Source organism: Bos mutus, chromosome 26 (assembly GCF_027580195.1).
Source record: "Bos mutus isolate GX-2022 chromosome 26, NWIPB_WYAK_1.1, whole genome shotgun sequence".
In the NCBI taxonomy this organism is placed as follows: Eukaryota; Metazoa; Chordata; class Mammalia; order Artiodactyla; family Bovidae; genus Bos; species Bos mutus.
Window position 1 is genome coordinate 9,368,597 of NC_091642.1, and position 13,002 is coordinate 9,381,598.

Sequence of the window (13,002 nt, forward strand, 5' to 3'; positions counted from 1 at the left end):
GGGTCATTTTATCCCATTTTAAGGGCATAAATAAACTGATTAATAAATAGATTAAATAGATATAATAACAAAATTTTATGTTATTTAATAGCATAAATAGATTAAATAAACTGCTTATTCCACATAACTTGGACTTCCTGGAAAGATTTAGGGTTTAGGAGAAAATTGGCAGTTGTCAGAGGGAGAATGGAAAAACTTCCTTTTCCTGAAACACATATCTCTTACAAAAGAGATGAGTATATTCTTAGGATTAATGAACATAACATTTAAAGAAAGTTGTTCCCTTAATAATTGCTGTCGGCGATTTTTAAGCCTAATGTACAGCAGGGGTTTAATTCTGACTCTAAAAGTGAGCAGAGGTGACTCTGAAAGTGAACCTGGAGGCCCAGATGTTTGGAAGTAAAACCATTTGCTCCAGTGTAGGCAGGTTATTTACAGCTGCACTTTACTGCATGTGAAAGACAGAAAAAGATTCTTCCCACTGTCTTTCCTTCCTTCTCTCTGGACTTTGTGTTTCAGTCCCATCTCACTTAGAAATGAACCTTTCTCCCCATCTCTGGGCCCACTTATGGTCCTGGGCACCCCCCTAGGGAGACTCATTTGTGCTTTACAAGCATAGGGTTCATTCTTCTTCCACTGAAGGAAGCATATTGTGGTTGCTAAGTGACTGTGGGGAGGGAAGCCAGGTTCACTGCTTGCCTGTACTTCTCTGCCTAGATAAAAGCTCCAAAGTTAACGCGATAATTATGTTCTGCATTGGTGGCGCTATCCTGTTGGCCATGCTCGTTCTGATGGCCGTTGTCATCTGTCTTTACTACAAAGTAGCCAACGCACTGAAGTGAGTGATGTGGGTAAGAGGGGCTAACACCCCCTCACATGGGATCCTGGGGCTCCGTGCTTGAGCAGGGTCATCCCTGGCCCTCTGGCCACACCCTGGGCGAGGTCAGGAACAGTGGGAGAGTTTGAGAGGATCATGGCGGGGAGGGTAGAATCTGGCTTTCTACCCCTTCTGGTCTGGGGCTGTGAGCTCACAAGGAGAATGTTCTCAGCTGATGGGTCTGTGCTGCTTTGCCGTCCCTTGCCCTCCCCTACCCTCAGCAGGTTGATTCCATAGGATTGCAGACTGAAGATGGCATGACTGAGTCTGCCTCTGCTCACTCGGAGGATGGGCTGAGCTGATGTTCCCCCCACCTGAGTTGGGGAGCTCTCAGCAGATCCTTGGCTCTGGGCACAGTGGGATGGGCCTGTAGGACCCTGGGGAAGCTGAGTTGTGTGAAGATCCTGGGGTTTGCCTCACCAGGGAGTGTAGATCTGAAAAGGGAGCGTTAAATTTGGGGGCAAGGAGCCTTCAAATATGGGTGAGACTGGTTGTCAGAAGCAGTGGTGTTCCCACGCATTAACGTTCCAAGGAGGCAGCATGTTTGTTGAACAGAGTCCTGCCTCAAGCTTTGAATGACCCGGTTTTTATTTCCAGCTCCTCCTCTACTTGTATGTGTTTGATCAAGGCACTGTGCTTCTCCATGTCTCAGATTCTTTATGTGATAAGTGGGGAGAATACAAAAAAAAAAAAAAAGCAGCAGCCATGTTCCCATTCTAGGGAAGTTCAGCCTGTGAGCAGGATGGTAACCCCCAGCACCCGGGGGCGGCGGACTCGGCACCCTCCCGGGTTGTGCTCTGCACTTGGCGGACCTGCAGTGATCACCTGGGTGACCCGCACTTGCAGCTCACTCTCCCTCATTTGCTGGAACCTCATCTTACGTTTCTGGCACTCTTAGGAGAGGAAGGGGTTGGACAGGAACTTGGGATGAGGGCAAAGCTGCTTTCATCTCGGGCTGGTGTCATGGGTTTGATTGGTTCCAGGCCCAAATTCACCAGATCCCCCTGACAGTTGTAACAGGTGGACCGAGAAGAAAAATTCTAATCCTATGCTCTGTGTATGTCTTTTCTTAAGCATGCCAAAGGTACCTGTTTGTTTGGCCTTAAAAAATAATCCAGCCACGGTCAACCCGGACAAGGTCAGTGCGGCCCTCACCACTGGGTCTTATCCCAGCCTCCAGTGCTGTGACGAATGTAACTTGTATTCCGGCTTCGATGCCCTGCCTCCGTGCTGCTGTAATGTAAACGAGGGGCTCTGACTTGGGTGGGTACAAATATCTTCATGAACAATATTTCTTTCTTAGTAGAGTCTTTTATTATTCAAGTCAAGTTTTATACTGTTTCCATTATATCATGTACTATATACCATATTTATGTGCTTTTGAATAAATGCAATATTGAAAATAACCCTCTCTGCCTCCAGTATTGTTGTTGTTGTTAGTTGGAAAAGTACTTACATTTGTGTCTTACCTACTTTGGGACTTGGGGCAGTTAGCTTATCATGTTATATTGCAATATAAGGAGAGTTAAGAGTAGAAAATACATCTATATATACAACCCCAGGGGAAAAAAAAATAGGTTAGAGTGTTTCCAGTTTCAGACTCTGCTGTAAACTTCCCGTGCCCGAGCCCTTCTCCTTCTACCAGCTTCCTTCACTCTCACCCAGCTTGCTGTGCCGTGGACAATGTTACATGGCCAGGAGGGAACCGCCATTCATCCCAGAGGGTATTAGGCAGGCGGGGTTTCTCTGGGTGGAGGGCGCCTAATTTGTGTAACGATGGGGTTGAGCTCTGTGGTGTCAAAAGGACATTTTAAAAACCTGAGATGCCTCCTCCTGCTATCCTCCAAATCTTCAGAAGCCGATTTTCCTTCTTTTTGTATCACTGTTAACACTGATTTTTGCTGACTCGGCTGTTTCAGTATCTTTAACTGCAGACAGTGTCTTTAACCTCCTGTGAAGGTTAAAGAAGTGGTGAAGAGTGGTAAAGAGTGGTGAAGCCCAGATCCTTCTGGTCTCAGCAACAGGCAGGAGGATGCACCCCTCTTCGTTCCTGCTCGGGCTGCTCCTTTCTGTCCCTGCTCTTTCCTCTGAGCCTCTGAAACCCCCTTCCAACCCCAGACTCTCTGTTTGTAACCAGAGTTTGTCCTTTCCCTCATTAGCACAACCTTTGCTTAGTCAGCATCCCATGTTTTACTCAAGGAATTAACTACTAACAAGTGGTTGGTTACCTACTAAAAAGGATGAAAAAGGAAAACAGGAAATAATGAGAAATAACTACTACCTCTAGGCTCACAGGGAGAAAGCGATGGTAGAACTAAGCATTTGGAAGAGGTCGCCTCCTGGCGGAGAGGCATTCATCTAGCTGAGGCTTGGCTGAGGAAGGTCATTCAGCACTTTAGAGCCAGCAGGGTGAGCTGCTCTCACACAGTAGCCCTTGGAGCGGCCGAGAAGCTGCCTGGAGGGTGACATGAGTGTCCCCAGTGTCAGTAAGGGTTTCGAGAGGCAAATTCAAGCCTGCACCTTCCCTGGAGCCTGCCCCAAACCTGCCAGCTGGAAGTGACGAGTCCTTCTTGAGTGTCCCTGGAGCACTTCCTCTCCTGGCATCTACTACTTCCTGCCTCATCTTAGGAGTTCAAGTGCACTTGGATTTTCTCTTGTCACCAGCAAGCCCCTGAGCATCAGTGCAATTTCCCTCTGAGCCCCACTCAGTGGTCAGCACAGTGCCCAGAACCCGGGAGGCCCTGTGCAAGTGTGTTCCAAATGTGGGGCGTACACCCTAAGTCCAGGCATTGCAGGGTCCTTGAGGGAGGCAGGATGGAGTAAGGGGTTCTTTGAGACACCCCTCTGGTGGGCAGTAGGAACAGAACATAACAGAGAGGCTTTAGAACCGGGCAGACTTGGTTCAAAACCAACTGTGCCTTTCACAAGCTCGTGCCACTGCAGAAGTTGCTTAGCCTCTCTGAGCCTCAGTTTCCTTAATGTAAAATGGGAGGGAGGGCCGCCTAACCAGCAGCCACTTTCCTGATGCCCAAAGGCTTTCTCTTTACTCCTACGGATGAGTATACAGTGTGCCAGGGGACACACCATGGACATAAAGGCAAACAAGTCCTGTCCTTAGGTGCCCGATTGAATTCCAGGTCCAAATCAAAACAGATTCCCCCCATTTTCTTGTTAATAGTTTCATGTAGATCTTCCAAATACTTCCCCCAGTGGCCACGCAGGTCAGTCTCCTCTGCATTCCTTCATACATCTTAAACGCAGCTACTGGCAAGATCTTTTCTAATGTGAAAAGAACTTAACTAGGTTGGGGAAATCAAATTAAGTATTTACAAGCAGCACTTGAAAACTGTCTGGTTACTGGCCCATCAACCATTCTATCAGGAACTGATATCAGGAACTGACTGAACACCTGCTGATGGCCATGCAAGAGGGGTATTCAGAAGTGCATCAGGTGTAATAGCGTAATACTGTGAAACCTGTCAAATATTGTGACCCACTAGAGAGTGTAAAATCCCATCACCAGGAATTATTGAAAAAAAACAAACTCCTTTGTAGTGGAGTGATTGAGCTATATACTATGCACGATTAGCATATAATATATATATATATCAAAGCTATTTTTCTATAGTTTTAGCAGCCTCAAAGGAGTGTCTCTGACCCGCTGGGTGGAGCTGAAAGTCCAGGCTCCACCTGACTCGAGGGTGCAGGGGGGTCCTCATTGCCCAGCTCTTTACTCTGCTTTCTCTGATAGCACCCTGGGGAGGGGAGGGGAGGAGAGGGGAGAGGGTAGGTAAGGGGCACGGAGAGCAGGTGGAAGTCCAGTCTCCCCACTTCACCTTTGCTGGCTAGGCAAGGGGTGGGGCCACAGTTTCACCCGTGGAGCAAGTAAGTTATGGCCTCAGAGTTTTCTAGAACTGCCCGGCTGCCTCTTTGTTGGTTCTTTGGCTAGAGAGAGCAGGCTTCTCTCAGGCCATTTTTGTCTGTATTAATTGGAGCTTCCGGTTTGTACCTTTGTTCTTGTTAAGTGCATTTTGATCCGTTCGACATGAGGTGCTTAACAGTAGCCGGGGTTTTCAAACTTCATCATTCCTAAGAATCACCTGAGTGCTTTTGGAAAGAGCAGCTTCCTGGGTCCCATTCCCTGAACTACACCCAGAGTACTGAACTGGAAGTTCACTGGAGCCGTATTTATTTATTTATTTTAAATTCATTTCTGTATTTACTTGGCTGTGCCAGGTCTTAGCTGGGCATGTGGGAACTTTAGTTGCAGCACGTGAACTCTTAGTCGTGGCACATGGGATCTAGTTCTCTGACCGAGGATTGAACCCAGGGCCCCTGCCTTGGGAGGGTGGAGTGTTAGCCACTGGACCACCAGGGAAGTCCCTTATTTATTTATTCTTGAAAATTCAGTGCATTAATTGTCAACACTTTTCACATTAGGGATTTGCTAAAGGCCATAACGTGCTAATTTCGGAAGCTCTTAGCCTTTCTCTGCAAGATTTAGATAAGTACAGTTAATGGGCAGGCGAACTTTTAAAAGTGGAAACTCTAGCAGCTCTTGGTAATCTGGAAAAACTTTTTTTTTTTTTTATTTGAAGCACTTGCACAAAATAGATGCCAGATGCTAAAATCACTGTTTCATGTGACTGAGGATGAAGCTACTTGTGAGAGATAATTAACTTTGGATATAAAGATGCTATCTTCATCAAACTGACCATTAATTACACATCAACTTCTACTATGTATCCGCAGGGAACTTACTTTTACCAAGATGGTTTTTAGTGAAGGGCGTGTTTGCAGTGAAACTGACATGTCTCACTTTAGAGGCAATGTCCCTCCTCCGGTCACTTATCAGATTTTTATCTCTCAGGAATTTGGGGTTCGCTTCCAGGCCCCATCAAACCCTGCCCTCCTCCCTGAGGGACTTGACAATAGTGTATATCCCCTGGACTTGAGAGCTCATGTGTTAAATACTGTTACTAAATATGTCTTGAAAAACAAGAGAAAAAAAGTCTGTTTCTTTAAAGACAACTTTGAGGGCACTGAACCTAATGCAGAATTCTTCCTGTTCAGATATAATGAAAGATTAGATTACGTGGGTGCTGCCCTTCTTTTCAGGGAGGATTTGGGACTATGCTAATCTTTCTTTGTCTGCTTTTCAGGTTTCCTGTAAGGCTTTGAAGATCTGGGAAACAGACTAAGCACGTGGTACCCCACAGAGCAGTCCCCAAGGGTTCCTGTGATTGTTGCTCAGGCTCTCATTTGCAAGCTTAACCCAAGCTCAACAAAGCCAAGGCCCAATTTGTTTTCTTCGAAACAGACAAATAAAGCTCATTTTGTGTAAACGACAATGAGTAAATGACATTTGATTCAACTGACCAATGCCTATATTTAAAAAAAAAAAAAGCAATGATTTTCTGATAGACACTTAGTTTATTCTTCACAGGGCCCTTGGCAAGATCTGAAAATAAATTCTCACACAACCAGGGTGACAGAAACAAAAAGATCCAACTACTAGCATCTAAACATTAAGGAGCCAAAAATACCTTTAAGTGCAGTGTGGTATCAAGAGATAACTTTCTTTATGACATGTTGTACAGTTTAAGACAGTGATCAAGTTCTTGATAGTGAAGAATTATAAAATGCAAGACTCCTAGCTGCAAAGACAGCAATTGCCTTAGAAATTTGGTAGTCAGACAAGATTTACTTAGCAATCAACCTCGAAGAGAACCTCGAAGAGAACCTCTTTAGCCCTTTTATCTGTCTCTATGAGGACGACCTCAGATTTATCCAACATTATTTTGCTGAGCAGAAATAGAATTTGCTTCTAATTTCTAACAGGTTGATGTGGAACTCGGAGAAATCACCCACGAGTCTTTCTCTGATCAGTTCCTTTGTGGATCTCCAGTGGTCCCACCGTTTGGAAATGCTCAGTCTGCCCTTCTGTGGCCTTCCTGGGGCCTGTGGCCCTCTTACTCCGCCCTGCACAGCCCTGGGAGCAGCGGGAGGAGTGGTCCCCCACTTTGCAGATGGTGACCTTACACTGCAGATAGATCACGTCATAGCTGGTGAGAATGCTGAAGATGCTGAACTTGAATTGGGCTACATTCTTTTGCCGGGAGTGCAGGTTGATATAAGTATTGTCTTTGATGCACCTGATGGGAAGAAAAACCCCAGGTCAAGAGGATTAACTTAAAGCACGCTGTTGTTTGCTGTTTGGTCGCTCAGTCGTGTGGACTCTTTTTGACCCCAGGGACTGCGGCCTGCCTGGCTCCTCTGTCCATGCAATTTTTCAGGTGGGAATACTGGAGCGGGTTGCCATTTCCTACTCCAGGGGATCTTCCTGACCCAGAGATCAAACCTGCGTCTCTTGTGTCTCCTGCATTGGCAGCTGGATTCTTTACCACTGTGCCACCTGGGAAGTACCAATTTAAAGCATGGTGTGGATTAATTCTGGCTCAAATAATTGGGCGTGGACACAAACCTCTGAATTTCAACCAGAGCTCCTCCCACTACCCACTCTTTCTTTTATGAAAAAAATGAGATGGTTGGATGACATCACCGACTCGATGGACATGAGTTCGAGCAAGCTCTGGGAGTTGGTGATGCACAGGGAAGCCTGGCATGCTGCACTCCATGGGGTCACAAAAAGTTGGTCACGACTGAGTGACTGAACTGAACTAAACTGATGAGAGGAAAAAAACCACCATTCCTAGCCAGAAACAGAAAGGCACTGTAAAACATAACAGAAAAACAAAACAAAGTAAATGCTAGCCAGAACTATTACCTACTCTATTTTTTCAAAAGGGTAGATTAAAGCTGGTAGCTATATTATTCGAGGGGCTTCCTTGGTAGCTCAGCTGGTAAAGAGTCCACCTGCAATGCAGGAGATCCAGTTCAATTCCTGGGCTGGGAAGATCCCCTGGAGAAGGGATAGGCTACCCACTCCAGTATTCTTGGGCTTTTCTGGTGGTTCAGACGGTAAAGAATCCTCCTGCAATGCAGGAGATCTGGGTTTGATCCCTGGGTTGGAAAGATTCCCTGGAGGAGGGCATGGCAACCCACTCCAGTATTCCTGCTTGGAGAATCCCCATGGATAGAGGAGCTGGGCGGGCTATGGTCCATGGGGTCGCAAAGAGTCGGACACGATTGAGCAACTAAGCACTGCTGCTGCTGCTGCTAAGTCGCTTCAGCCGTGTCCGACTCTGTGCGACCCCATAGACGGAAGCCCACCAGGCTTCCCCGTCCCTGGGATTCTCCAGGCAAGAACACTGGAGTGGTTTGCCATTTCCTTCTCCAATGCATGAAAGTGAAAAGTGAAAATGAAGTCGCTCAGTCGTGTCCGACTCCTAGCGACCCCAAGGACTGCAGCCCACCAGGCTCCTCCGTCCATGGGATTTTCCAGGCAAGAGTGCTGGAGTGGGGTGCCATTGCCTTCTCCAGCAACTAAGCACAGCACAGTACATATTGTTTGAAGGTGAACTTAATTTATTTTAAAATTTATTTTGTGTAACTACTGAAAAACTAAAGAAAGAAGTAAATGATATATTTAGAGGAGATAAAATGGAATAAAATAAAATGCTCAATTAAAACCAGCATATAAAATGTATTAAACCTGCATTAAAACCAGAGATGGCAGCAAAAGGAGAATTGAAGGCAGAAACAAAGAACAAATGCAACAAATAGAAAACAGTTACTAGGAGGCAGATTTTAATCCAACTATGTCAACTATCACTTTAAATGTGAATGATTTAAATATACCAATTGGAAGACACAGACTGCCAGAGTAGATTAAAAAAAAACAAGATCCAACTATATGCTGTCTATAAGAAGACCATTTTAAATATAAAGATAAAGGTTAATTAAAAGTAAAAGGATAGAGAAAGATTTACCAAGTTAATACCAATCAAAAGAAAGCTGGATTAGCTATATTAATTTCAGCCAAAACAGACTTCAGAGCCAGGATAATTAGAGATGAAAAGGGGCATTACACAACGATGAAGGGGCCAAAAGAGGATGAGATGGTTGGATGGCATCACCGATGCAATGGACATGAGTTTGAGCAAACTCAGGGAGATGCTGAAGGACAGGGAAGCCTGGCATTGCTATGTCCACGGGGTCACAAAGAGTTGGACATGACTTAGCAACTGAACGACAACAACAAGCTCCCATCTTAGGAAACTAGAGAAAGAAGAGCTAATAAAACCTGTTAATAAAATAGGCAGAAGTATGACAGTTGTTAAATTCTGGACTCTCTGATATATGTAGCCACTCGGCTTACAGGATCTTGGTTCCCTGACTAGGGATTGAACCTGGGCCACAGCTGTGAAAGCACTGCATCCTAAGCACTGGACCACTAGGGAACTCCCTCTCCTTGCCAAGTTTTGAAACGGGAGACCTAAGAGGGAAGAGCTTTCTCTCTCTGACTCAGTGCGGCTTAGTACCACATCTGTGCACTTCCCACACCGTGGCTCACTCTACCTGTGGAAGGTGCTGCCTCTTGCCCTCCCCAACTTTTGGAATCAGGCACCATGATGCCTCTCAGGGGCTTTAGGAAGCGCTCACTGCTTTAGTGGCTCTTACCACTCTGGAGCTTCCATCAGAAAGTGAGTTTTTGATGTCTTCACACTGGTTGCCAATTACCCATCCATAAGCATTTTGCGCTGGTTGGGGGATAAAAGAGCTATAAAGGCAAACATCTTGCCTGAGTTCTAATTTGGCAAATGTTATGTCTAACCAAAGGTGCCAAAATAAACCTCATCACTGTAAGAGCTTAGCCTAGGATAACCCAGCAGCCCATCAGTGCTGGCCAAATACCCTGAGGAATGGGGAATGCAATAGTTATAAAACTTGGAGGGAAGAGAGGCATGAGTCAGCAGAGCCTGAGACAGCACAGGCTCTGCCTAGGACTCTCTGGGGATTCAAGGGATGTTGTCTAGACTTCCTATAATTATCTGCCCTCAGCTGGGATCAGAGGGATGGTTAGGGTCTGGGCTCCACCTCTGGACAGGATGAAGACTCTGGGCACAATGTTCTGATTTAGGACTGCCAGTTAAGAAGGTAACGGTCAGACTTCCCTGGTGGTCTAGTGGTTAAGAATCTGCCTGATAATGCAGGGGACAGGTCGCGGAAGATTCCACGTGCCAGGGGGCAACTAAGCCTGTGCACCACAACTACCAAAGCCCGCGTGTGCTTGTGGGTTCATGCTCTGCAATCAGAGAAGCCACCGCAGTGAAGGCTCTGCTCACCACAACCAGAGAAAGCCCAGTGAGCGGCAGTGAAGACCCAGTGCAGGCAAAAATAAGCATAAATGAATAAATTGTTGTTGTCTAGTCTCTAAGTTGTGTCCAACTCTTTGTGACCCTATGGACTGCAGCCTGACAGGCTCCTCTGTCCATGGAATTCTCCAGGCAAGAATACTGCAGTGGGTTGCCATTTCCTTCTCCAGGGGATCTTCCTGACCCAGGGATCAAACCCACGTCTCCTGCATTGGCAGGCAGATTCTTTACCACCTTCGAGCCACGTGGGAAGCCCAGATAAATAAACAAAATTATTAAAAAACAACAAAACAGGTCCCCCAAAGGAATAATAGGTAAATAGTCAACCACATCAACCAGACAGGGCCTTCCACTTTCCTTACCCTTGCTTGATCAAATCATACTTGACAGTTGTAAAATCACTGCGGTCTGGAGAAGCCACACAGGTATCCACAAAGAGCCGCAGGCTGGGGTTAGGGCTGTGGAGTGTGGCCTGGAGGAAGACCTCTTTCCTCCGGCTGGCGTAGTGTTGCCCCGTGTTCTCTCCGTGCTGGGACAGGGGCAACTCGAGGAAAGATATGGACACATCGTAGCTAGCGTTCTCCCCAGGGACGACTTCCACTGCTGACGGGCCATCCACCCTGCAGGTGAACTTGAGCTGAGGCACCCTGTGCCGCAGGACGACTCGACCCGGGTGGCCCCTGGTTCGGCCTGTGACGGAGTTGGAGTAGCTGAGGGAGCCGCGGCTTTCCTGGGAGGAGAGGGGAGAGTTGGTGGCCTGTGCTCCCGGCTCCCTGCCCAGCGCTTTCTTCAGGAGCGAAGACCTCTGCTTTGTGCCCACCACTCGGAGCCAGTTTGCTGAGAAGCTGGAGGGCATGAGGTCTCAGGCATGACCTCTCTGGTACCTGAGATCATGAGGGGTTGACCTTATGTCCCTGCTTCTGGGAGTCTGGGGTGCACGCAGGGAACCCCTAGTATGCAAGTCTGGACTCCCTTCTGCCCTCTGTGGGGGCCAGGCTTGGGGAATACAAGACAGGGTGGGAGGTCCACTCTGGCTGCTGAATTCCTCTACCGCTCTGCCCTGCTCTGACCCCCAGACCAGCCCTGGCTTCTTGTGAGCTGCGGGGCTGGCCCTATGGACCCTCACTCTCAGCCTTGCTCCTTCAAAGCCAACATGACTTCAAGGGGCCAAGAAGGTGCTGGAGGCTGATGAGTAGGGGCCTCCAGCAGCCTCCTTCCCATAGCCTGCTGCGTCATGGAGACTCATCCTGGCCAGGGATGTTTATTCCAGGGAGCCTTGGCCCGTGCGACTCAGGTCCAGTGGCAGTCTGCCTTGAAACCCTCCAAGGAAAGCCCCAACAGCTTACAGCAGTGTTTCTCACTGGTCTGCTTTGTTTTCCTTTCTTCTTTTTGCCCCTAAGAACCCGTATCTCTCTTCCCCCTTGAGAGGGATGTCACCCTTGTAGAGAACGCACAGCTTAGAAGAAAAACTGAACTCTAGGACCGTGTGGGCCTGCCCAATTCCGACCAGACTTTGGGCTTCCTGTGGTTCACAGCCCTGAGTCTCTCCCGTGACCTCTTCAAGCTGGCTGCTGCCTCGGGGCCTCTGCACCCCTCTGCTGACCCCCTGCTTGGAGCCCTCCTCCTCTTCCTCTGTACCTGCTTTATGTCCTTTTTCAGGCCTCGGTTCTTTGACCACCCTATTCAAAAGTGGTCTTCCACCCCAAAGCATTTTCTATCCTTTGCCTTGTTTGACGGTCTCCTTAATCCTCTTCACGACAAAGGACTCTCATCTGTCTTTATTCGGGACCTGTGTCTCCCTTCTCGCCAGTGTAAGAGCCGTGGAGCTGCGGTCCTGTCAATCACAGTGGCTGCTGGGTCCTCAGCACCTAGAAGGATGCTCATTCCCTGACTCTGAAATCGGACATGGGCCCTTTTTATGGGGAAATAGAGCTGCCTTTCCCCATAGGTGCTTGGGGACTTGCCACCACTGCAGGCGGTTCCTGAATTGCTATCTGCTCTGGCCCTAGAACTGTGGTCAGCACAGGAAGCTTGCAGAGGGAGCTGGGCCAGCCAGGGCCAGAAAGGACAGCTCAGGGTTCTCCCCAGTGCCTGGAAATGTCCAGGGCCTGCTGGCCTCCCAGACACTGGGGAGCTTCCAGCAGACTGCTGGGGAAGAAACCTCTGAGGTAAAAATTAGAATTTTTAGAACAAAGAGGATACGAATGATCACAGTCTGCACAGATAGATGCAATGTGAAGTACGGACTTAAAGTGGCTATTTAGCACCATGGAGACTGCTGGAATGCATTCAACCTCCAACAATGTCAAGTGTTTGGGGTGCTCTTTTTTTGGGCATGTGTCTAAACAGGGATGTGAAAGAATACATGAATAGCATAGGGATCTTGCTTTGTATCCTGTTACATTATTAAATGTGCCTATGAACATGATTTTCTGGCTATACACGCTTCCTGTATCTTTGGTATACTTGTTTCCTTAATTTCAATGATACTGGTTTGTGAAATAAGTAGGTGGTTAAGCAAAATGAAATAAACATATTCATTTCATTATACATAAATATCTTAATATTTGTTTCCTACATTGGGAAACCTGGTTAGAAACACAGCACTCAGGCTGTCTTCCCCAAGCCCAACACTACAGCTTGCACATGGTAGGTGGGCACTAGTGCTGAATAAAAAAGCATGTGGTGACAAAATGCTTTGGCTTTGCAGCTTAGAGAAGAGCATCCATCTATCCATCCATCCGTCCATCTGTCCATCCATCCACCCATCAGATCATCAGCATTCTGTACTTGTTACTATGTATTCCAAATTCCCAAAAGGAAGGGCAGTTTTAGACAAATTAATGA

At 47.2% G+C, this 13,002-nt stretch overlaps 2 protein-coding genes across 2 annotated transcripts in view; one reads left to right on the plus strand and one right to left on the minus strand.

Moving 5' to 3' along the window:
- Positions 1-746: 746 nt before the first annotated feature.
- On the plus strand, positions 747-2,135 carry FAM24B (family with sequence similarity 24 member B). Its single transcript, XM_014478021.2, has 2 exons — positions 747-838; positions 1,952-2,135. The coding sequence occupies exons 1-2, from the start codon at positions 747-749 to the stop codon at positions 2,133-2,135; spliced, it is 276 nt and encodes a 91-aa protein (XP_014333507.2).
- Positions 2,136-3,235: 1,100 nt separating this feature from the next.
- LOC102269083 (scavenger receptor cysteine-rich domain-containing protein DMBT1-like) overlaps positions 3,236-13,002 on the minus strand; it is an 83,407-nt gene continuing 73,640 nt past the window's right edge. The window contains exons 29-32 of the mRNA XM_070363594.1: positions 10,518-10,885; positions 6,854-7,032; positions 4,536-4,632; positions 3,236-3,332 (exon numbers count right to left, since the gene is read on the minus strand). Of these exons, the coding sequence (XP_070219695.1) occupies positions 3,236-3,332; positions 4,536-4,632; positions 6,854-7,032; positions 10,518-10,885 (741 nt within the window). The remainder of the gene's footprint in view (positions 3,333-4,535; positions 4,633-6,853; positions 7,033-10,517; positions 10,886-13,002) is intronic.

Bases quoted from the DNA above. Each gene is read 5' to 3' on its own strand.
- FAM24B (XM_014478021.2), top strand. From the start codon at position 747: ATGTTCTGCATTGGTGGCGCTATCCTGTTGGCCATGCTCGTTCTGATG. The intron at 839-1,951 runs GTGAGTGATGTG...TCTTTTCTTAAG, and splicing joins AAAGTAGCCAACGCACTGAA to CATGCCAAAGGTACCTGTTT.